The following is a 22,828-nucleotide window of genomic DNA, read 5'->3' on the forward strand; positions in this document are numbered from 1 at the left end:
TCCCCTCCCCCCCCCCAGGTGGGCTTCTTCAAGCGTCGCTACAAGGAGCTGCTGGAGGGTGATGGGACCCCCCCGGCCCCCCCGGGTGACCCCCAGGGCTGAGGCGGCCCCGCACCCATGGGTGCCCCCCCCCCCCCACCCCCCCCCAATGTTGGGGTCCCCCTCATTAAACCCCGAGTGGGGGGTGGGGAAAACCACCCCCCCACCCCCCCCGTGTCTGCTGGGTGTTTGCTGTGGGGCCGGCGCCGTGGGGCAGGGAGGGAGGGGGACGGTGGGGCAGGTTGAGGGTGTTTATTTGGGGGGGTCCCGGGGGGGTCCCTATTTCTCGTAGCCGGTGGGCAGTGGGTTGGTGCGGGGGTTGTGGAACAGCGTGTGGTTCCCGTCACCCCACGGGAACGGCTGTGGGGGGAGAGAGAGAGAGAGATGGGGGTCAGCGGCCCCACATCCCGCCCCATAGCGCCCATCTACCCCCCCCATAGCGCCCATATCCCCCCCCATAGCGCCCATTCGCCGTGGCGTCAGGCCTCCACCGCCCCGCATCCCGCCCCATAGCGCCCATCTACCCCCCCCATAGCGCCCATATCCCCCCCCCATAGCGCCCATCCGCCGTGGCGTCAAGGCCTCCCCCCCGCCCCGCATCCCGCCCCATAGCGCCCATCCGCCGTGGCGTCAGGCCTGCCCGTGCCTTGGTGCGGATGCGGAGGTGGTGGTAGGGCACGAAGTCGGGGGGCTGGCGGTGGTGCCGACGCTCCTCCAGCCAGACGTTGAGCATGCAGACCCCCACCGCCGGCAGCGCCACCAGGAACGACAGCGCTCGCCACGTCCGACCTGCCCCATAGCCGCTGTGGGGCTGGAGCACCCCAAAACCGCCCACACACCCCCCCACCCCCCCCCCCGTGGTGTCCACCCTGGGGCTGCATCACCCGGTAACGCACTGAAACACCCCAAAAACACCCACGCACCATCACCTCCCCCAACGACACACCTCGAAATACCCCCAAAACACCCCAAAATACCTCCAAAACACCCTGAAATACCCCCGAAACACCCTGAAATATGCCTGAAACACCCCAAAATACACCTGAAACACCCTGAAATACCCCCAAAACACCCCAAATACCCCTGAAACACCCCAAAATACACCCAAAACACCCCAAAATACCCATGAAACACCCTGAAATACCCCCAAAATACTCCTGAAACACCCCAAAATACACCCAAAAAACCCTGAAACACCCTGAAATACCCCCAAAACACCCCAAAATACACAGAAACACCCCGAAATACCCCTAAAACACCCTGAAATACCCCCAAAACACCCTGAAATACACAGAAACACCCCCGGAACACCCTGAAATACACCCGAAACAGCCCAAAATACCCCAGAACACCCAGAAATACAGCCAAAACAGCCTGAAATACCCCCAAAACACCCCTGGAACACCCCAAAATACCCCTGAAACAGCCCGAAATACCCTAGAACACCCTGAAATACAGGCAAAACACCCCGAAATACCCCCAAAACACCCCAAAATACCCCCAATAGAGCCCCCAAACACCCCACAACCACCGGAAACATCCCACTGCACCCCGAAACACCCGACACACCCCAAACCACCCCCAAATCCACCCGAAACAGCCCGGTTCCACCTTAACACGCCCCCCCCCAACCACCAGCAACTCTCCCCGTGCACCCCAATGTCACCCCGAGACCCCCAAACTACCAGAGACACCCGAACCCACCAGGCACAGCCCCAATACAACCCCAAACACCCCAAATCTGATTGGTACACCCCAATATTGCCCCAAACCCACCAGATACACCCCAATACCACCCCAAACACCCCAAATCCGTGTGGTACACCCCAATGTCACCCCAAACCCACCCGATACACCCTGATTTCACCCCAAACCCACCCAATACACCCCAGTGTCACCCCAAACCCACCCAATACACCCTGATTGCACCCCAGAAGCACACAATACACCCTGATTTCACCCCAAAAACACCCGATGCACCCCAATGTCACCCCAAACCCACCTGATACACCCCGATTGCACCCCAAACCCACCAGACACACCCCAATATCACCCAAAACACCCCAAACCCGGGTGGTACACCCCAATTTCACCCCAAAACCACCCAATACACCCCAATGTCACTCCAAACCCACCCAATACACCGATTGCACCCCAAAAACACCCGATGCACCCCAATGTCACCCCAAACCCACCTGATACACCCTGATTTCTCCCCCAAAACAGCTGATACACCCCGATTTCACCCCCAAACCACCCAATACACCCCAATGTCACCCCAAACCCACCCGATACACCCCGATTTCACCCCAAAACTGTCAGATACACCCCAATGTCACCCCAAACCCACCCAATACACCCTGATTGCACCCCCAAACCACCCAATACACCCCAATGTCACCCCAAACCCACCCGATACACCCTGATTGCACCCCAAAATTGTCAGATACACCCCAATGTCACCCCAAACCCACCCAATACACCCTGATTGCACCCCAAAACCACCCAATACACCCCAATTTCACCCCAAAAACGTCAGATACACCCCAATGTTACCCCAAACCCAGCCAATACACCGTGATTGCACCCCAAAACCACCAGACACAGCCCCAATACCACCTGAAACACCCCAAATCCACGTGGTACACCCCAATTTCAACCCAAACCCACCCGATACACCCTGATTTCACCCCAAAAACAGCTGATACACCCCAATGTCACCCCAAACCCACCCGATACACCCTGATTGCGCCCCAAAAACACCCCATGCACCCCAATTTCACCCCCAAACCACCCAATACACCCCAATGTCACCCCAAACCCACCCGATACACCCCCATTTCACCCCAAAACCCCCCAGACACCCCCCAAACCCCCATCCCTCAACCCGCCCCCGGACCTCCGGCAGCACCGGCGTGGGTCCCGGCGGCGGAGGCCAGGGCCCGCCGTGGGGCAGCCCCCCAAGCAGCGAACATGGCGACGGCCAAGGGCGAGCGAGTGACCCCCCCCCCCCCGGGTCACCCCGGCCCCACAGCAAAGGGCAGCCGGACCAATGGGCTGAGGCCCGGCCCCAACTCGCTGCACGTGTTAAATATAGCACGGCGTTAAATATAGCACGGGAGGGGGGAGGGGATGGGGGGAAGGGGTTGGGGGGGTCCCGGGGAGGGTGGGGGGGGATATGGGGGGGCAAGGGGGGTGACGCACACACCCACCCCACACCCCACCCCCCCCCCAAAAGCAGGCTGGGGGGCTGGGGTGGCCGAGTGGCTTTATTGGCGGCTGCAAAAGGGGGAGGGGGGTGTGTGTGTGACACACACACACCCCCCCACCCCCCACACACACACATCGAGGGGGGCACCCATGGGTGCGGGGCCGCCTCAGCCCTGGGGGTCACCCGGGGGGGCCGGGGGGGTCCCGTCACCCTCCAGCAGCTCCTTGTAGCGACGCTTGAAGAAGCCCACCTGGGGGGGGGGAGGGCTGGGGGGGCGCGGGGGGGGGGGGGGGGGGGGGGGGCGGGGGGTGTCAGTCGGGGGGGGGGAGGGGAGGATGCCCCGCCCCCTCCCGCCGTGGGCGTGTCCCGGCCCGGCCCCGCCCCCCTCACCTTGTAGAGCAGCAGCGCGGCCAGGCCCAGCAGGAGCAGCCCCCCCGCCGTGCCCCCCAGGATGTGGGGCAGCGGGTTGGGGGGCTCCAGGCGCTCCAGCTCCGTCTGCACCTGCGGGGGGGGGGGGAGGGAGGGGGCTGGCATGGGACCCACAGCCCCCCACTGCCCCACACCACCCCACAGCCCTCCTACACCACCCCCCCCTGCCCCACAGCCCCCCCCTGCCCCACAACCACCCACTCAAGGGGGCTGGGCCCCACCCACCCCACAGCTCCCCCCCCCCCGTGGGTCGCACCTGGAGCTGGGGGTCCCCCCCGCTGTTCCAGAACCGCCCCACATCGAAGCTGACCCGGGCCGAGCTCTGCACGACCACCTTGGGCTGCTGGGTCTGCGGAAGGGGGGGGGCAGCCGTGGGGCAGCCGTGGGGCACAGGGGATCGCCGTGGGGTGCCCCAGGGTGCCCCCCCCATCCGCATCCCCATCCCCATCCCCATCCCCGCTTTGCCCCTCGGACCGGGGTACCCAACCCCAGCCCCACGGCTGCCCCACGGCTGCCCCACGGCCGCCCCCTTACCTGGGCCATCCAGGCCAGGGTCAGGCTCCCCCCGAGGCTGAACCCCAGAGCCCGGGGGGGCTCCAGCTCCGGGACCCGGCACTGCAGCTCCGTGCAGGCGGCCACGGTGCAGTCCTGGGGGGCACAGGGGGGTGGGTGGGGGGCACCCTGCCCCACAGCGCTACGGGGTGAGGGGGGGGTACCCCCTGCCCCACACCCCCCCCACCCCCCCCAGATCCCAGCCCCACAGCGCTATGGGGTGAGTGGGGGGGGGCACCCTGCCCCACAGCGCTATGGGGTGAGGGGGGGGGGCACCCTGCCCCACAGCGCTATGGGGTGGGGGGGGGGGGGGTACCCCCTGCCCCACACCCCCCACACCCCCCCCAGATCCCAGCCCCACAGCGCTATGGGGTGAGTGGGGGGGGGGCACCCTGCCCCACAGCGCTATGGGGTGAGTGGGGGGGGGCACCCTGCCCCACAGCGCTATGGGGTGAGGGGGGGGGGCACCCTGCCCCACAGCGCTATGGGGTGGGGGGGGGGGGGGTACCCCCTGCCCTACACCCCCCCCACCCCCCCCAGATCCCAGCCCCACAGCGCGATGGGGTGAGTGGGGGGGGGGCACCCTGCCCCACAGCGCTATGGGGTGAGTGGGGGGGGGGGCACCCTGCCCCACAGCGCTATGGGGTGAGGGGGGGGTACCCCCTGCCCCACACCCCCCACACCCCCCCCCAGATCCCAGCCCCACAGCGCCATGAGGTGACTGGGGAGGGGGGGGGGGGGGGTGTTACCCCCTGCCCCACACCCCCCCCGCCCCACACACCCCCCCCCCCAGCCCCACAGCGCAGGTGCCACTCACCAGCAGGGGGCGCTCCTGCAGCCCCCGCGCGCCGTGGGCCCCCCCCGGGTGTTCGGTCACGGCCTGGCACGAGCCCGAGTCCTGCGGGGGGGGGGGAGGGGGGGGAGGGGGGGGGATGCTGGGGGGGCCCTGGGGGTTTTTTTGGGGGGGGGGAAGGAAACTGGGGGTCCCCCATTGCGGGGGGGGGGGCGGCAGGATGGGGGTCCCGGTTTTGGGGAGGGGAGGGGGGTGTCTCGTTCGGGGGGGGGGGGGGGATGCTGCTGGGGGTCCCTGGTTTTTTTTGGGGGGGGGGCCAGGAGCCCTCATTTGGGGGGGGGGATGCCGGGAACCCCCGTTTTGGGGAGGGGGGGGATGCCCGGAACCCCCGTTTTGGGGAGGGGGGGGATGCCGGCGGTCCCTGGTTTTGGGGGGGGGGGGAATCTGGGGGTCCCCAGTTTCGGGGGGAGGGGGCAGGATGGAGGTCCCTGGGGGTTTTTTTTTAGGGGGGGATGCCGGGACCCCCCCCCCCCATTTGGAGGGGGGGGAGGATGCCGGGGGTCCCGGTTTGGGGGGGGGGGGGAATCTGGGGGTCCCCCATTGCAGGGGGAGGGGGGATGCTGGGGGCGTCCCTCGTTCTGGGGGGGGGATGCCAGGAGCCCTCATTTGGGGGGGGGATGCCGGCACCCCCCCCCCCATTTGGAGGGGGGGGAGGATTCCGGGGGTCCCGGTTTTGGGGGGGCCGTTACCTGCTCGGGGGTGACCCCCAGGTGGTCCCAGAGCCGGGCCCCCCCCAGGCCCGTGGGCACCAGGAAGGTGACGGTGACGGGGACCCCGCGCTGGCCCAGCACCTTCACCTGGGGAGGGGAGGGGGGGGGGGGGCGGTGGGGACGGGACCCCCGGCGGGATGGGGCACCCCGGGGTGCGGGGCCACCCCCTCCCCCCCCCACCCCCCTCACCTGGTAGCGGTGGGTGACGGGGACGCTGGTGGGGGCCCCCGCGTGCGTGGAGACGTTGACGTACTTGGTGGAGTTTGGGGCGCTGGGGGGGGACGCGGGGGGGACACGGGGGTGGGGGCACGTCAAGGGCCGGGGGGGGGTTTGGGGGGGGGTGGCGGGATGGGGAGCGGGGACGTGGGGCTGGGGGCACCGTGGGGACCATGGACGTGGGGCTGGGGGCACCTCGGGGACCACAGATGTGGGGCTGGGGGCACGTAGGGGGTTGGGGACACCTTGGGGACCATGGACGTGGGGCTGGGGGCACCTTGGGGACCATGGACGTGGGGCTGGGGGCACCTCGGGGACCACAGATGTGGGGCTGGGGGCACGTAGGGGGCTGGTGGCACCTTGGGGACCATGGATGTGGGGCTGGGGGCACCTTGGGGACCATGGAGGTGGGGCTGGTGTCACGTAGGGGGCTGGTGGCACCTTGGGGACCATGGATGTGGGTCTGGTGTCACGTTGAGGACCACGGACGTGGGGCTGGGGGCACCTTGGGGACCACGGAGGTGGGGCTGGTGTCACGTAGGGGGTTGGGGACACCTTGGGGACCATGGACGATGGACACGGGGGTGGTGGCACATTGGGTCTGGTGGCACCTTGGGGGTTGGTGGCACCTTGGGGACCACGGCCACGGGGCAGAGCTCCTCTGGGCCCACGGTGACACGTTGGGCGCGGGGAAGCACGAGGGGGGGTGGGGGTGGGGGGGGGTCAGGGTGGGTCTGGGCCCACGGTGGGGGCGGGGGGCAGAGCCGGGCCAGGGCTGGGGGACGGGTGGCCCATGGAGGTCCACCCCTACCTGGTGAGGACAACGAAGACGCCGTACTTCACCGGGATCTCGGCGCGCTGAGCCCGGCCGCCCGGCGCCCCGTTGTCGCTGCGGCGGGGGGGGGGGGTGTCACACGTGTCGCCCGCCCCCACCCCCCACCCCCCCCCCATCCCGCTGCCCCCCCCCGTCCCTCACCTGGTGGCGTTGGCCACCACCTCCAACGCCTGCCCCAGCTCCGCGCCGTGGGGCACGTCCAGGGTGACGGCGAAGACGACCTGCGGGACCGGACGGGACGGGATGTCACCCCCCCCCAAACCCCCGCCCCACCGTGATGTCCCCCAGCGATGGGGACCCCCCCCACACACACCTCTGTGCCGGGGCGGAAGATGGGGTGGTTGACGAGGCAGAGGGTCCTGCGATGCCGTCCCTCCGCCGGCTCCGAGTTGCAGCGCAGGGACGGGGATCTCCTGGAGGACTGAGAAGGTCCCCGGGGGGGGGTGTCAGGGGTGGGGATGGGGGTGGGTGAGGCAACTCGGGGGGGTCTTGAGGGCATCTGGGAGGGTTCAGGAGGCCATATGGGCTTGTAGGGGGTCTTGAGGGCATCTGGAGGGGTTCAGGAGGCCATATGGGCTTGTAGGGGGTCTTGAGGGCATCTGGAGGGGTTCAGGAGGCCATATGGGCTTCTGGAGGGCTTGAGGGAGACCTGGAGGGGATTTGGTTGGACAAATGGATTTCTGGGAGGTCTTGAGGGCATCTGGAGGGGCTTTGGGTGTGCGGAGAACACCTGGAGTAGGTTCAGGAGGCCACATGGGCTGCTAGAAGGGCTTGAGGACATCTGGAGGGGGGTTTGGAGGCTGGGTAGACTTCTGGGGGTGTGGAGGACATCTGGAGAGGGTTCAGGAGGCCAGATGGACTCCTGGGGAAGGCTGAGGGCACCTGGAGGGGAGTTGGGCATGCAGAGGAGGTCGTAGCCATCCCCGAGGGCATCTGGAGGGGCTTGAGGAGGCCCCAATGCACTTCTGGAGGGTCTTGGGGCCTTCTGGGGGCTCTTCCAGGGGGTGGTGGGGGGTGGTGGGGGGTACCTGGAGCACCACGGCCTTGCGGTAGGAGAGGGCTTCGGCGTGCTGCAGCTGGACGGTGGTCCCGTACGAGTCCTCCCCGCGGTTGCGGAGGGTGACGGTGATGTCCACCACGTCGGTCACCCCCACCACAACGGTTTCCAGCCTGGGGGCGGGGTGGGGGGGGGGGGGAGGACACGCGGGTGGGTGGGTGGTGTTGGTGGGAGGCGGGGGAGGACCGCGGCACCCCTGGGTGTCCCCCCTCACCGAGGCGGGGAACGGGGGGGGGGACCTACCCTGAGAAGTTGAAGGAGACGTGGAGGTCATCGATGCAGACGTTGTCGGCGCCGCAGTCCTTCTCGAAGGGCAGCTGAGGAGACACCTCGTCCATCCGTCCGCCCGCCCGCCCCCCCCGGGTCTCCTCGGCCCTTCCGACCCTCCCCAGGCGTAGATGTCCTCCCGCGTGTCCTTCCTCCCTTCTGCCCACGCGTCTGCCCTTCCTCCCTGCCCCCGGCTCAGCTTGGTGCCTCCCCTGCTCCCGTCCGCCCATCCGTCCGTCCTTCTGTCCATCCCACCTCTCCTTCCATCTCTCTGTCCTTCCATCCACCCATCCCTCCATCCATCTCTCCATCCATCCATCCATCTCCCCATCCCTCCATCCATCCCCACCATCTCCATCCATCTCTCCATCCATCCATCCATCCCTCCATCCATCCTTCCATCTATCCCCAACCATCCATCCTTCCACCCCCAACATCTCCATCCATCCATCCACCTGTCCATCCATCCATCCCCAACACCTTCATCCATCCATCCACCCATCCATCCTTCATCCATCCATCCATCCATGCCCAACACCTCCATCCATCCATCCACCCCCAACATCTCCATCCATCCGTCCATCCGTCCGTCCACCTCCAACATCTCCACCCACCCACCCCGTGGTGCCCCCCAGCCCCTACCGTGCCCGTGGCCACCATCTGCGAGTCCTCGCTCAGGGCCGGCCGCAGGCCCCCGGCCACCTTGATGGGGTCCCCGGTGGCGTCGTAGGTGAGGCGCAGCGCCAGGGGGGTCAGCGTGTCGCGGGGGCACCCCTGCCCGGCACAGAGACCCCGCCGTGTCCCCCGGGCCGGCGCCGTGGGGCGGGCGACCCCCGGACCCCCGTGCCGGGGCCCTTCCCCACACCCACCGTGAAGGCGATGGCCAAGGTCTCGCACCGCTCTCCCAGGCCCAGGCTGAGGGTCCCGTTGTGGACGGCGGCGCCGCTGGAGAAGACGGCGCGGACCATCGCCCGGCCGGGGTCCAGGGCCGCCTGGTACCGCAGGCTGACGGAGAGTAGGGAGCCTGCGGGGACGGGGACGGGAAGGTGGGTGGCCGGGGTCTCCGGGGATGGTGGGGAAGGGGGAGGTGGAGAAGCTGGGTGGATTCTGGAGGGTCTTGGGGACGTCAGGAGCGGGTTTGGGAGGCCACGTGGTCTCCTGGGTGACCTGGGGACATCTTGGGCGGCCGGCTTGATTTCTCAGGGGTGCTGGGGACGTCGGGATGTGGTTTGGGGAGCTTGAGGGCATCTGGAGGGGCTTTGGGAGGCCAGGTGGAGATCTGGGGGGCTTGGGAGACATCTGGAGGGGCTTTGGGAGGCCAGGTTGGTTTTCTGGTTGGTCTTGAGGACATCTGGAGGGGCTTTGGGAGGCCAGGTGGGCCTTGAGAACATGGGGTGGGGCTTGGGGGGTCCGTGTACACTTCTGGGGGGGTCCTGGGGACACTTGCAGGTGCTCTGGGGGCCCAGCTGGACTTCTGGGAGGTCTCACCAAAGTTGTCAGATGTTTTCTTGGTGGTGAGGAAGCAAATCTTCGCCTTGGCCACTTCCCCCTTGAGCGCTTCCTCCTCCTGACAGTCAAAGGCGGCCGCGGGGATCTCCTGGGGCTGGAAAGCCACCATCACCCGGACCTTGAGCAGCGGCTGGGACCTGGCGGTGACAACCAGAGCGGGTTGGCGGTGGCCACCACATTCCTCTGGGCCGCAGAAGGTGGCAGGTAGGTCGCCCGGGCCCACCTGAGCAGCAGGACCTGTCCCTGGGCGCCCACGGCCACGTCCGGCAGCCTGTCCCCCGTCAAGTCCTGGCCACCGCTGATGGCCTGGCCAAAATAGCGTGGCCCGCTGGAGAACTGGGCACCTGAGATGCGCTGGGGGAGACGGAGGCGCCCGAGCGGGTGAGACGTCTCTGGTGCCTGAGATGTTCCAACACCCGGGACATCTCGGGCACGTGGAGCATCTCCAGCACGCAAGGTGTCTTTGTCACCCAAGATGTCTCCAGCACCCGAGATATCTTCAGCACCCAAGACGTGCCTGGCTCCCAGGACCTCCCCACCACCCAAGACATCTCCACCACCCAAGACGCCTCCACCACCCAAGACGCCTCCACCACCAAAGGTGTCTCCACCACTCAGGACATCTCCAGCACCCAAGACCTCTCCAGCACCCAAGATGCCTCCACCACCCAAGATGCCTCCACCACCCAGACATCTCCACCTCCCAGGAACTCTCCACCACCCAAGACATCTCCACCACCCAGGAACTCTCCACCTCCCAGGAACTCTCCACCACCCAAGACGTCTCCACCATCCAAGGTGTCTCCACCACCCAAGGCGTCCCCACCGCCCAGGACCTGCCCACCCCCCCCCCAAGCCCCCATGACCGTGGCCACCCCCAGGACCAGGTCTGGGCAACGTGGTGGGTCCCACCTGGCTGTACTGGGAGGTGACGCCGCCCCGCGTCCCACGGAAGATGTAGACGGCCCCCTGCTCTTCGTCCTCCAGCGGGGCCCCCACGGCCACGTCGGGCCACCGGTCCCCGTTGATGTCCCCCAGGTGAGCCAGGCTGGCCCCAAAGCGCCCCAGGGGGTGGCCGGGTTGTCCCCGCAGCATCTCCTGGCACCGCAGCCGCCTGCCCTGGGTGGGGAGGGGACACGCACGAGGTGCCGGGTGCCCCTGTCTGCCCGGCACGCGGTGGGGTGGGGTGGGACGGGACGGGGGTCCCCACCTTGGTGCCGAGGGTGCAGACGGCCACGCGGCCCCCGCTGCCGGCGCCGTAGAACATGGGGGCCCCCACCAGCAGCACGTCGGCCGTGCCGTCCCCGTCGGCGTCCAGGGCGCAGAGGGACGCCCCGAAGTAGGAGCCCACCTGCGGGGTCGTGTCCGTGTGTGTCCGTGTGCGTGTGTCCGCGTGTGTCGGCGCGTGTCCGCGTGTGTCCCCCCCCCTCACCCCCACCGGCCCCGCCGTTACCTGCGGCCCCGGGGCGTCGGCCAGGAGGTCCCAGGTGCGGCGGGGGCCGCGGAAGAGGAAGAGGAGGAGGCGGCCGACGTGGCGGTAGCGGGGGGCCCCCAGCGCCAGCGCCCGGCTGCCCCCCAGGGACAGGGACTCGGCTGCGTAGCCTGGGCACAGCGGGGGGGGTCAGCGGGACCCGCGGGGGGGTAAGGCGGCCCCAGGACCTTCCCCCCCCCCGGGGGGCACCCGCGGCCCCAGGAACCGGGTGGGGATGATGATGGCCCCAGGGCACTCGTGGGGCACCAACGTCCACAGGACACCCCCCCCAGGGACACCAAGATCTCCAGGACCTCACGGGGGCACCAACGTCCCAAGGAACCTTGTGGGCATGATGATGTCCCCAAGAGCCTCATGAGGTCACCAACATCTCCAGGACCTCAATGGGACACCAGCATCTTTATGAGGGCACCAACATCCCCCAGACCCCCCCGGGGCACCCATGTCCCCAGGAACCTTATGAGGATGCTGATGTCCCCAACGCACTCATGGGGGCACCAACATCCCCCGGATCCTCATGAGGACAGCAGCATCTCCAGGAACCTCATGGGGCACCATCATCTGCAGGATCCTCACGAGGGCACCAACATCTCCAGGAACCTCATGTGGCACCAACGTCCCCAAGACCTCAGAGGGCACCAACATCTCCAGGACCTCATGGGGGCACCAGCGTCCCCAAGATCCTCACGAGGGCACCAGCATCTCCAGGACCTCATGGGGACACCAGCGTCCCCAAGATCCTCACGAGGGCACCAGCATCTCCAGGAACCTCATGGGCCACCAATGTCCCCAGGACCCCACGGGGGCACCAAGGTCCCCCAAGTCTCTTGCGGAGATGCCGATGTCCTCTGGACCTCCCGGGGACATCCACATCCCCCAGAACCTGGTGGGACCCCACCCGGGGACCCCATCGAGGACCCCGACACCCACGGGACCACCGAGGACCTCACCCAAGTAGGCGTCGTTCATGTCCCCGGCGGCGCGGGACACGTTGACGAAGGCGGTCTCCCTGCCGGCGCCGTAGACGAAGACCCCTCCGGACCAGTCGTAGGCGCCCACCGCTCCCAGGACGGGCCCCTCCTGCACCAGCGGAGACGGGGAGGGGGACGGCGGTGGGGGTGGGACACCCCCCCGGGCGTGGGGACGGGCTGGGGTGGCCGGGGGACGCTTACGGGGGTGAGCAGGGCGCTGAAGCCCTCCTGGGCCATCTCCAGCTGGAAGGAGCTGCTATGGGCGGAGTGGGTGCCTGTGGGGACAGGGGGGTGAGCGGGGGGCACCGGCCGCCCCCCCCCCCCCGCCGGCCGAGACCCCCCCTCCCGGTACCCTCGATGGCGAAGATCTTCTCCTGCAGCTGGTCCTGGATGCCCTGCAGGGCGTCAAAGTTGTCCACCCGGAAGACGTGGTCCTGGGTGGGTTCGGAGGCGATGGTGTGGAGCTCCTGCACGGCGTTCGGGTCCGCGAAGGCGCTGCCCACCTGCGGGGGGGAAGGGCGGGAGGTGTGGGGAGGGGAGGAAGGGTGGGGGGTGGGATGGGCGGGTGGATGGAGATGTTGGGGATGGACGGATGGAGATGTTGGTGATGGATGGAGAGATGGATGGAGGGATGGATGGAGATGTTGGGGATGGATGGATGGAGGGATGGAGGGATGGAGATGTTGGGATGGATGGGATGGAGGGATGGAGGGATGGAGATGTTGGGATGGATGGGTGGAGGGATGGATGGAGGGATGGAGGGATGGATGGATGGAGATGTTGGAGATGGATGGGTGGAGGGATGGATGGATGAAGTTTGGAGATGGTTGGAGATGAACAGAGGTGCTTGGAGGTGGAAAGACGGCCAGATGCGTTTGGAAATGGATGGATGTATGGAGATGTATGGAGACAGATAGATGGAAGGATGGATGGCCATGTTTAAAAAGGGTTGGATGGTGGAATGGATGGAGAGGTTTGGAGATGGATGGGCAAACGGACTGCTGGATGGACAGACGTGTTTGGGTCAGCTAGTCGCTCGGGGGGGGGGTGGTGGGATGGCCTTGGTCCCTCACCCCGATGGCGTAGCGGGTGACCCCCATCTTGTTGGCCAACGGGATGACTTGCGAGTACTTCCTGCTGTCGCCATATTTCCTCCCATCCGTGATGACAATGAGGATCTTGGTGGCGTCTTGTCGGGCCCCTTTGGCTGGGACGAACAGCTCCGTCCTGCGCCGGGGAAGGAGGACACCACGGGTGAGGGTCACCACCCCCACGGTGGGTGGGAGGGAGGGGTCAGAGGCACTGGGTGGGGGGGGAAAGGACTCACAGGACTTTCCAGATGGCAGTGGCAGTGTGGGTGGTCCTCCCGATCTGCCACATGTTGCTCAGCAGACTGATGGGGTCGTGGGACCTCCGGAAGTCGTTGAAGTCAAAGTGGTTGATGGTGATGTCGGAGAACTGGGTGAGAGCAAACTGCGGGGCGGGGGGGAAACGACACCCAACGTGGGGACACGCCGGTAGGGACACAACCGTCACCCAAAATGCCACTCCATGGCCAAGAGCAGCCCAAAATGTCACCCCGTTGCGAGGACCCACGTGCAACGTCAATGGAGACAACCACCCCCCGCCTTGAGGTGACACCCCCCCCCCTTGAGAACAGCCATTCAGGGTGTGGGGGGGGTCACCACCGGCGCCCAGGCGGATGGTACCTGCGTGTCAGTGTCCTTGAAGCGCTTCATCACCTCCACGATGAAGGTCTTCATCGTTGAGAACTCTTGGGATTGGATGCTGCCCGAGCCGTCGATGAGGAACATGATATCTGAGGAGCTCTTGGGACACTCTGGGGTGGGGTGGGGTGGGCACAGAGACATCCCCGTGGTCAACCGGGGTGTCCCCAACGCATCCCACCCGCGGTGGAGCACCTCCCCATACCTGGTTGGGTATCTGGGATGCGCTGGAGCTGCTGGAGGTTGGTGTCCAGGAGGACGCAGAAGCCGTTGAGGTGGATGTTCTCCCCGCAGGCTTGGGGCACCGTGGGGCCACATGCCTGGGTTGGTGGGGGGGGGCGGGACCCCAAAAATCAGCAGAGCGTGGGATGGCGGGGATGGGGGGGGGGGGGCGATACTTGGGGCAGCACCAGGGGTGGCCACATTTTGGGGAGGGGCAGTCACCTTGATGTCACCCCAGAAAGACCAAATTTGGGTGCAAATTCCTTGATATCATCCCCAAAGGGCCAAATTTGGATGCAACCTCCATGACATCACACCAGAAAGACCAAGTTTGGTCACCACCTCCTTGATGTCACCCCAGAAAGACCAAATTTGGACGCAACCTCCTTGATGTCATCCCCAAAGGGCCAAATTTGGACGCAAACTCCTTGATGTCACCCCCCCCCCCAGAAAGACCAACTTTGGGCACCACCTCCATGACGTCACCCCAAGAAAGACCAACTTTGGGCGCAACCTTCCGTGACCTTACACCCCGGACTGTTCGATTTCAGCGTGTCTTGTTCTCCCCCCGTTGCCCAAACTGACCCAATTTCGGGGGCGAAACCCCGTCACACCCCCCCCCACACACCACCACCACCCCACCGCTCACCAGCGCCCCGGCGTTCCCGGCGGCCAGCGTTAACCCCAGGGACGCGTTGACGGCATTGGGGGGTCCTAGGGAGAGATGGGGTGATACCACCCTCCTCCTCCTCTTCCTCCCCTTCCTCCTCCTCCTCCTCAGAGGTTTCAGGGGGGGCAGTGGGGGGGGGGGTGTCTCACCGGTGACGGGGACCTTCTGGCACTTCCCCGAGCGGTGCCGGCACCGGTAGATCATCCCCATTTCGTTGACGGAGCCATGTTGCAGTGGGGCACCCACCAGGACCCTGAGGGGTGTGTGGGTGTTTTTTGGGGGTACACAGACACGCACGCACACACCACACACACACACACACCCCCCAACCCTTGGGTGACCCCCCCCCCACACACACACACACCCCCACACCCCCCCACACCTTACCCGCCATCGTCGGGGGTACCGAACTGGACGACGGTTTGGCCGAAAGCCCCCGCGGTGTCACCGTGGAAGGTGGTCACCGTCTCCACGTCCACCCCGGAGCCGCAGCAGGAGGTCAGCACTGCCGGGGGGAGGGGGGACAACAGTGGTCCCAGGGGTCCGGGTGACACCCTACACCCATCCCAGGGGGGTCTGAGAGGTCTGGGTGACAACCCACACCCATCCTGGGGACTCCCAGAGGTCCGGGCAACACCCTCCACCCATCCCAGCGGGTCCCAGGGGTCTGGATGACACCCCACACCCATCCCAGGGGGTCCCAGGGGTCCGGGCGACACCCTACACCCATCCTAGGGGGGTCTGAGAGGTCCGGGTGACAACCCACACCCATCCTGGGGGCTCTCAGGGGTCTGGGCGACACCCTACACCCACCCAGGGGGGTCCCAGGGGTCCGCGTGACACCCTACACCCACCCCGGGGGAGTCCCAGGGGTTTGATTGACACCCCCGCACCCACCCGGGGGGGGTCCCAGGGGTCCCGGTGACACCCTACACCCATCCCAGGAGGGTCCCAGTGATTTCCCCCCCCCTCCACGCCCACGCCGGGGGTCCCAAGCACCCACCTGCGGCCAGGCAGGGCAGCAGAGCCCAGGGCTCCATGTCGCGCGTTGGCCGGGAGGGGACGGTGGGGGCGGGGGCCGAAGCAGAAGTTGGGGTGTGCGGCGGGGGGGGGTGGGGGGAGGAGGGGGTGGGGCGGGGGAGAGCGACGGGAATTTGGGGGGGAAGGAGCTAAAAGGGCGGGGGGGGAGGGGAAAGATGGGTGGGGAACAGCCGGACGGCCACAGATCAACGGGGTACAGCCGGACAGACACAGCCACGGGGTACAGCCGGACAGGCACAGCTGGGTGGGGAACAGCCGGACGGCCATAGCTGGGTGGGGTACAGTCGCACAGCGTGCACAGCTGGATGGGGTACAGCCGGATGGTGTGCACAGCCGGATGGGGTACAGTCGCACAGCCACAGCTGGATGGGGTACAGCCACAGCTGGATGGGGTACAACCGTATGGTGTGCACAGCCGGATGGGGTACAGTCGCACGGCGTGCACAGCTGGATGGGGTACAGCCGCACGGCCACAGCTGGATGGGGTACAGCCACACGGCCACAGCTGGATGGGGTACAGCCGGATGGTGTGCACAGCCGGATGGGGTACAGTCGCACAGCCACAGCTGGATGGGGTACAGCCACAGCTGGATGGGGTACAACCGTATGGTGTGCACAGCCGGATGGGGTACAGTCGCACGGCGTGCACAGCTGGATGGGGTACAGCCGCATGGCCACAGCTGGATGGGGTACAGCCACACGGCCACAGCTGGATGGGGTACAACCGCACGGCCACAGCTGGATGGGGTACAGCCGCATGGCCACAGCTGGCTGATGATGGGGTACAGCCTCAGGGTGGGGGGGGGGGGTGTCACCCGCTGCATTTCGGGTTGTCGTTCCCCTCCCCCGCTGCTTTCACACCCCACCGGCTGCCGCCGGCCCCTCGCACCTCGGCGGTGGCTTCCAGGTGACGTCAACTTCCCACTCCCCGTCCTGGACGCGAGTCCATCCCCCACCCCGGAAGCCACCAGCTGGGCCCCGGCAACCTCCTTCCGGTGGGGCCCTTCCCCCACGGCGAGGGGTGGGCGGAGGGGGGGGGTGGGGGGGCAGGTGGCAGTGTCTGTCCGTCGCCTCCGAACTTCTCTATCCGTCCTTCTGCTGGCCCCCAAACTTCTCCGTCCATCCTTCCACCCCAAAACGTCTCCATCCATCCATCTGTCCCTAAACATCTCCAAACTTCTCCATCCATCCTTCCATCCCAAAACATCTCCATCTGTCCATCCATCCATCCCCAAAATCTCCGTCATCCATCCATCCATCCATCCATCCCTAAACATCTCTGAACATCTCCATCCATCCATCCATCCATCCTCAAACATCTCCATCCGTCCTTCCAACCCAAAAACATCTCCATCCATCCATCCGTCCATCCATCCCCAAAATCTCCATCCATCTGCCTATCCATCCATCCCTAAACATCTCCAAACATCTCCATCCATCCATCCTCAAACATCTCCATCCATCCATCTACCCCAAAACATCTCCATCTATCCATCTACCCCAAAACATCTCCATCCATCCGTCCATCTCTAAACATCTCCACCCACCCCCAACATCTTCATCCATACATCCATCCACCCACCCCACACATCTCCACATCTCCATCCATCCATCCCTCCATCCACCTCCCCACAGACCCCAACCACCACCCACCTCCCCCCCGGGACTTCTCCAGCCCTCTGGTCCACCGAGGGTCACCACAGAGACAAGGTGACACGTCAGGCTGTCACCAGACACCATTTCGGAGGAACCAGCTCCCGGTGACTCACGGCCACCAAGCCAACATCTCCCCCCGCTTTCCCGCAGACGTTTCCCAACCATCTGCCTTGTCACCCCACCCAACCCTGACCCTCCCCGTTGACCCGCCGTTGGCCGCCATCCCACCCCACCCTTCCACGGTTGAGTAACCATCAGCTCCACCATGGCCGAGACCCCGCGGGGCCTTCGGGGGGGGGGGGGGGGGGCGGGGAGCTCTTCTGCTGTTGACCCACGTTGGCCGTTGGTGGCCGACGTCCTGCCCCACCTTAACACCCGGCGTCCTCTGCCTGCCGCGGGACGCGGCTCGGGGTCGCACCGGGGTGGCTGGAGGGTCCATAGGGGCACCCTATAGACTCTATACAGCCCCTACCCACCCCTGGAGGGTCTGTAGGGGCACCCTATAGACTCTATACGGCCTCTACCCACCCCTGGAGGGTCCGTAGGGGCACCCTATAGACTCTATACAGCCCCTACCCACCCCTACAGGGTCCATAGGGGCACCCTATAGACTCTGTACAGCCCCTACCCACCCCTACAGGGTCCATAGGGGCACCCTATAGACTCTATACAGCCCCTACCCACCCCTACAGAGTCCGTAGGGGCACCCTATAGACTCTGTACAGCCCCTACCCACCCCTACAGGGTCCGTAGGGGCACCCTATAGACTCTGTACAGCCCCTACCCACCCCTACAGGGTCCATAGGGGCACCCTATAGACTCTATACAGCCCCTACCCACCCCTGGAGGGTCTGTAGGGGCACCCTATAGACTCGATACGGCCTCTACCCACCCCTGGAGGGTCCGTAGGGGCACCCTATAGACTCTATACAGCCCCTACCCACCCCTACAGGGTCCATAGGGGCACCCTATAGACTCTGTACAGCCCCTACCCACCCCTACAGGGTCCATAGGGGCACCCTATAGACTCTATACAGCCCCTACCCACCCCTGGAGGGTCTGTAGGGGCACCCTATAGACTCGATACGGCCTCTACCCACCCCTGGAGGGTCCGTAGGGGCACCCTATAGACTCTATACAGCCCCTACCCACCCCTACAGGGTCCGTAGGGGCACCCTATAGACTCTGTACAGCCCCTACCCACCCCTACAGGGTCCATAGGGGCACCCTATAGACTCTATACAGCCCCTACCCACCCCTACAGGGTCCGTAGGGGCACCCTATAGACTCTGTACAGCCCCTACCCACCCCTACAGGGTCCATAGGGGCACCCTATAGACTCTGTACAGCCCCTACCCACCCCTACAGGGTCCATAGGGGCACCCTATAGACTCTATACAGCCCCTACCCAGTCTGAGAGGAACTATAGGGCCACCCTATAGGCTCTATGCACCCACACACACTCTCAGAGGATCTATATGGCCATCCTGTAAGCTCTATACAGCCCCTCCCCACCCCTACAGGGTCCATAGGGCCACCCTATAGGCTCTGTGCACCCCCCCACACTCCGAGAAGATCTATAGGGCCACCCTATAGACTCTATGCAGCCCCTCCCCACCCCTAGGGAGTCTACAGGGCCACCCTATAAGTTCTATAGGCTCTGTGCAGCCCCTACCCACCCCTACAGGGTCCATAGGGTCACCCTATAGACTCTATACAGCCCCCACCCCTATAGGGTCCATAGGGCCACCCTATAGGCTCTAAACAGCCCCTCCTCACTCCTAGAGAGTCTATAGGGCTGCCCTACACATGCTATAGGCTCTACATGCTGTAGGCTCTCTATGCTATATGCTCTCTACGCTGTACACGCTATAGGCTGTGTATGCTATAGGCTGTCTATGCTATAGGCTCGGTATGCTATAGGCTGTGTACTCTATAGGATCTGTATGCTGTATGCTCTCCATGCTATAGGCTGTGTACGCTATAGGCTCTGTAACCTATAGGCTCTGTAACCTACAGGCTGTGTAACCTATAGGCTGTGTAACCTATAGGCTGTGTAACCTACAGGCTCTGTAACCTACAGGCTCTGTAACCTATAGGCTCTGTAACCTATAGGCTGTGTAACCTACAGGATCTGTAACCTATAGGATCTGTAACCTATAGGCTCTGTAACCTACAGGCTCTGTAACCTACAGGCTCTGTAACCTATAGGCTGTGTAACCTACAGGATCTGTAACCTATAGGCTCTGTAACCTATAGGCTCTGTAACCTACAGGCTCTGTAACCTATAGGATCTGCAACCTATAGGCTGTGTAACCTACAGGCTCTGTAACCTACAGGCTCTGTAACCTATAGGATCCGTAACCTACAGGCTCTGCACGCTGTGGGCTCTGGCCACACCCCCTCCCCTACGTCACGCCTCCCCCCACCGAAGGGGGTGGGACTCTATAACGTCACACTCCCCGCCCCCCTCCTTACACGCGCGGTGACGTCAGCGCTTACCCAGCAGGCAGCGCTCCGTGTGGGGGAGGGGCCCGGATCGGGACACCCGAGCAGCGGTGGGGGGAGGGGAGGGTGGTCCCGGCACCCTTGGGTGCTCCCCCGTTCCCCCCCCCCTCCCCGTCCCCAACTCCACCACCCTCATGGCCACCGCGGGGACCCGGGCGCTGGCCCGTTTGCCGTGGTCAGTGGCCACCGGGCGACGTCGCGTGTCGGTGGGGTGTCCGTCCCACGCCGGGCACAACCGGTGGTCCAAGGTGAAGAACGTCAAGGGTCCGCGCGACGCCGCCCGCAGCCGCCTCTTCCAGCGGCTCGGATGGATGCTGCGCACCGCCGCGCGCGGTAGGGACGCCGCGCCAACGCCTAGGCCGGGAGCGGTGGTCCTTGGGGTGGGAGGGGGGGACCCCGTCGGGTCCTCTGGGATCCCGGGGTGGGGGGGGGGGTGGGGGAGGTGGGGGGATCGTTGAGGGGTGGTGGGATCCCAGTAGGTGTTCAAGGGGTGGTGGGAACCCATCACGTCCTCTGGGATCTCAGGGGGTTGTTGAGGGGTGGTGGGACCCCATCAGGTCATTGAGGGGTGGTGGGATCCCAGGGGGTCGTTGAGGGGTGGTGGGACCCCATCAGGTCGTTGAGGGGTGGTGGGACCCCACCAGGTCCTCCGGGATCCCAGAAGGTCATTGAGGGGTGGTGGGACCCCATCAGGTCATTGAGGGGTGGTGGGATCCCATCACGTCCTCTGGGATCCCACGGGGTCGTTGAGGGGTGGTGGGACCCCATCAGGTCGTTGAGGGGTGGTGGGAACCCGTCGGGTCATTGAAGGTTGGTGGGACCCCAGTAGGTGTTCAAGGGGTGGTGGGACCCCACCAGGTCCTCCGGGATCCCAGAAGGTCATTGAGGGGTGGTGGGACCCCATCAGGTCATTGAGGGGTGGTGGGATCCCATCACGTCCTCTGGGATCCCAGGGGGTCGTTGAGGGGTGGTGGGACCCCATCAGGTCGTTGAAGGGTGGTGGGATCCCAGGGGTCCCCCCCCTCCAGATCCTCTGGGATTTGGCAGCTCCCCCCGCCCAATCCCACCCACACCCCTTCTCTCCGCAGAGGGGGGCCCGGACCCGGCGCTCAACGCCCAGTTGGCCAACGTGGTAGAGCAGTGCCGGGCGAAGAACATGCCCAAGTCCTCCATCGAGGCAGCCATCCACGGCGCGGTAGGTCCTGCAGGATTTTTGGGGTGGGGTGGGAGGGATGAAGCCCTCCAAGGGTTTTTTTTGGTGGGGGGCAGGGGGGGATCCCTGAGCACCTTCTGCCCCAGGAGAGATCGGCGGCGGTGACCCGGCTACTCTACGAAGCCCGCGGCCCCGGTGGCTTGGCTCTTCTCCTGGAGGTCCTCACCGACAACCCCCGACGGAGCCAGCAAGATGTCCGGCTCATCCTCACCCGCAACGGGTCAGTCCAAGGGGGGACCCGGACGTGAAGGTGGTGGTGGTGGTGGTGGTGGGGTGGCCGAGACATCCGGGGCTGAGGTTGGGTGTGGGTACCCGCAGGGGAACGATGGCCGAAGGGGCACGACACAGCTTCGAGCAGAAGGGGGTGGTGCGCGTGAGACCACGGGACCTTCAAGGCCACCCCGTCTCTCTGGAGGCAGCGCTGGAGGCAGCGCTGGAGGCCGGTGCCCAGGACGTCTGCCCGGATGAGGAGGAGGAAGAGGAAGAGGAGGAGCAATCGCTGAAGGTGGGTGAGGAGGGCAGCGGACCGGCGGATGCTGGGTTCGGCTGGTTTTGGAGCGGGTGGGGTGGGCCTCTTGGTGCCTCAACTGCTCTTGGCTGTTCCCTGGCCACTGTTGGCCATTTCTGACCATCCAGGACCATCCTGGATCACCACTGGTTGTCCCCAGCACTCTTGGCTGTCCCCAGCCGCTCTCAGCCATTGTTTGGCCACCCTTGGCCACTGCTTGACCACCCCCAACCACCCTTGGCCCTTCCTTGACCACCCCCAACCACCCTTGGCCCTTCCTTGACCATCCCCAACTACCCTTGGCCCTTCCTTGACCATCCCCAACCACCCTTGGCCCTTCCTTGGACCATCCCCAACCACCCTTGGCCCTTCCTTGACCATCCCCAACCACCCTTGGCCCTTCCTTGACCATCCCCAACCACCCTTGGCCCCTCCTTGACCATCCCCAACCACCCTTGGCCCCTCCTTGACCATCCCCAACCACCCTTGGCCCTTCCTTGACCATCCCCAACCACCCTTGGCCCCTCCTTGACCATCCCCAACCACCCTTGGCCCCTCCTTGACCACCCCCATCCACCCTTGGCCCCTCCTTGACCATCCCCAACCACCCTTGGCCCCTCCTTGACCACCCCCAACCACCCTTGGCCCCTCCTTGACCACCCCCATCCACCCTTGGCCCCTCCTTGACCATCCCCAACCACCCTTGGCCCCTCCTTGACCACCCCCAACCACCCTTGGCCCCTCCTTGACCATCCCCAACCACCCTTGGCCCCTCCTTGACCATCCCCAACAGCTGTTGGCCGTTCCCCACAGTTCATCTGCGAGACCTCAGCCCTGCGGACCGTGCGGGAGCGTCTGGAGGCCTCGGGGCTGCGCCCACTCTCGGCCACCATCGAGTACTTGCCCCGGGACCGGGTGACGTTGACGGAGGGGACGCGGGAGCAGGCGGAACGCCTCCTCCAGGCCCTGGACGACTGTCCCGACATCATCCGCCTCTACCACAACATCCAATAGGAGATGAGGGGGGAGGGAGCGTGGCCCCACCACTTGGGGGGGGGGGGCCACGTTCCTTCCCCCCCCATACCTTCGTCCCCATCCCCGTGATGACAATAAAACCCTGTTCTGACCGTGGCTCCACCTCC

General features: G+C 65.5%; 3 protein-coding genes across 3 annotated transcripts; 1 reads left to right on the forward strand and 2 right to left on the reverse strand.

Moving 5' to 3' along the window:
• Window positions 1-296: 296 nt before the first annotated feature.
• COX6A2 (cytochrome c oxidase subunit 6A2) lies at window positions 297-3,100 on the reverse strand. Its single transcript, XM_075741602.1, has 3 exons — window positions 2,939-3,100; window positions 686-828; window positions 297-399 (listed from the first exon to the last, which is right to left on the reverse strand). The coding sequence occupies exons 1-3, from the start codon at window positions 3,012-3,014 to the stop codon at window positions 319-321; spliced, it is 300 nt and encodes a 99-aa protein (XP_075597717.1). The 5' UTR covers window positions 3,015-3,100; the 3' UTR covers window positions 297-318.
• A 193-nt stretch (window positions 3,101-3,293) lies between these two features.
• On the reverse strand, window positions 3,294-15,848 carry LOC142599852 (integrin alpha-X-like). Its single transcript, XM_075741607.1, has 30 exons — window positions 15,764-15,848; window positions 15,148-15,265; window positions 14,910-15,013; window positions 14,740-14,804; window positions 14,074-14,188; window positions 13,851-13,981; window positions 13,469-13,614; window positions 13,215-13,368; window positions 12,494-12,644; window positions 12,343-12,416; window positions 12,121-12,250; window positions 11,132-11,280; window positions 10,889-11,029; window positions 10,591-10,797; window positions 9,902-10,032; window positions 9,658-9,815; window positions 9,039-9,193; window positions 8,812-8,943; window positions 8,146-8,219; window positions 7,874-8,015; window positions 7,159-7,266; window positions 6,987-7,066; window positions 6,822-6,899; window positions 5,984-6,065; window positions 5,774-5,881; window positions 5,049-5,129; window positions 4,214-4,327; window positions 3,936-4,028; window positions 3,641-3,751; window positions 3,294-3,500 (listed from the first exon to the last, which is right to left on the reverse strand). The coding sequence occupies exons 1-30, from the start codon at window positions 15,798-15,800 to the stop codon at window positions 3,417-3,419; spliced, it is 3,453 nt and encodes a 1,150-aa protein (XP_075597722.1). The 5' UTR covers window positions 15,801-15,848; the 3' UTR covers window positions 3,294-3,416.
• A 4,139-nt stretch (window positions 15,849-19,987) lies between these two features.
• On the forward strand, window positions 19,988-22,823 carry TACO1 (translational activator of cytochrome c oxidase I). The gene is made up of 5 exons (XM_075741615.1): window positions 19,988-20,298; window positions 21,054-21,160; window positions 21,265-21,398; window positions 21,497-21,683; window positions 22,500-22,823. Exons 1-5 carry the CDS (start codon window positions 20,100-20,102, stop codon window positions 22,698-22,700), a joined length of 828 nt encoding a protein of 275 aa, XP_075597730.1. The 5' UTR covers window positions 19,988-20,099; the 3' UTR covers window positions 22,701-22,823.
• The last annotated feature ends 5 nt before the right edge of the window (window positions 22,824-22,828 follow it).

This window comes from Balearica regulorum, unplaced genomic scaffold, assembly GCF_011004875.1.
Source record: "Balearica regulorum gibbericeps isolate bBalReg1 unplaced genomic scaffold, bBalReg1.pri scaffold_90_arrow_ctg1, whole genome shotgun sequence".
In the NCBI taxonomy this organism is placed as follows: Eukaryota; Metazoa; Chordata; class Aves; order Gruiformes; family Gruidae; genus Balearica; species Balearica regulorum.

Coding starts and splice junctions, on each gene's coding strand:
- COX6A2 (XM_075741602.1), bottom strand. CDS start 3,014: ATGTTCGCTGCTTGGGGGGCTGCCCCACGGCGGGCCCTGGCCTCCGCC. Junction 829..2,938: donor CCACGCCGGTGCTGCCGGAG/GTCCGGGGGCGG, acceptor GCTATGGGGCAG/GTCGGACGTGGCGAGCGCTG. Junction 400..685: donor ACCTCCGCATCCGCACCAAG/GCACGGGCAGGC, acceptor CTCCCCCCACAG/CCGTTCCCGTGGGGTGACGG.
- LOC142599852 (XM_075741607.1), bottom strand. CDS start 15,800: ATGGAGCCCTGGGCTCTGCTGCCCTGCCTGGCCGCAG. Junction 6,900..6,986: donor GTGGTGGCCAACGCCACCAG/GTGAGGGACGGG, acceptor CCCCCGCCGCAG/CGACAACGGGGCGCCGGGCG. Junction 5,130..5,773: donor TGGGGGTCACCCCCGAGCAG/GTAACGGCCCCC, acceptor CCCCCCCCGCAG/GACTCGGGCTCGTGCCAGGC.
- TACO1 (XM_075741615.1), top strand. CDS start 20,100: ATGGCCACCGCGGGGACCCGGGCGCTGGCCCGTTTGCCGTGGTCAGTG. Junction 21,161..21,264: donor AGGCAGCCATCCACGGCGCG/GTAGGTCCTGCA, acceptor CTTCTGCCCCAG/GAGAGATCGGCGGCGGTGAC. Junction 21,684..22,499: donor AGGAGGAGCAATCGCTGAAG/GTGGGTGAGGAG, acceptor CGTTCCCCACAG/TTCATCTGCGAGACCTCAGC.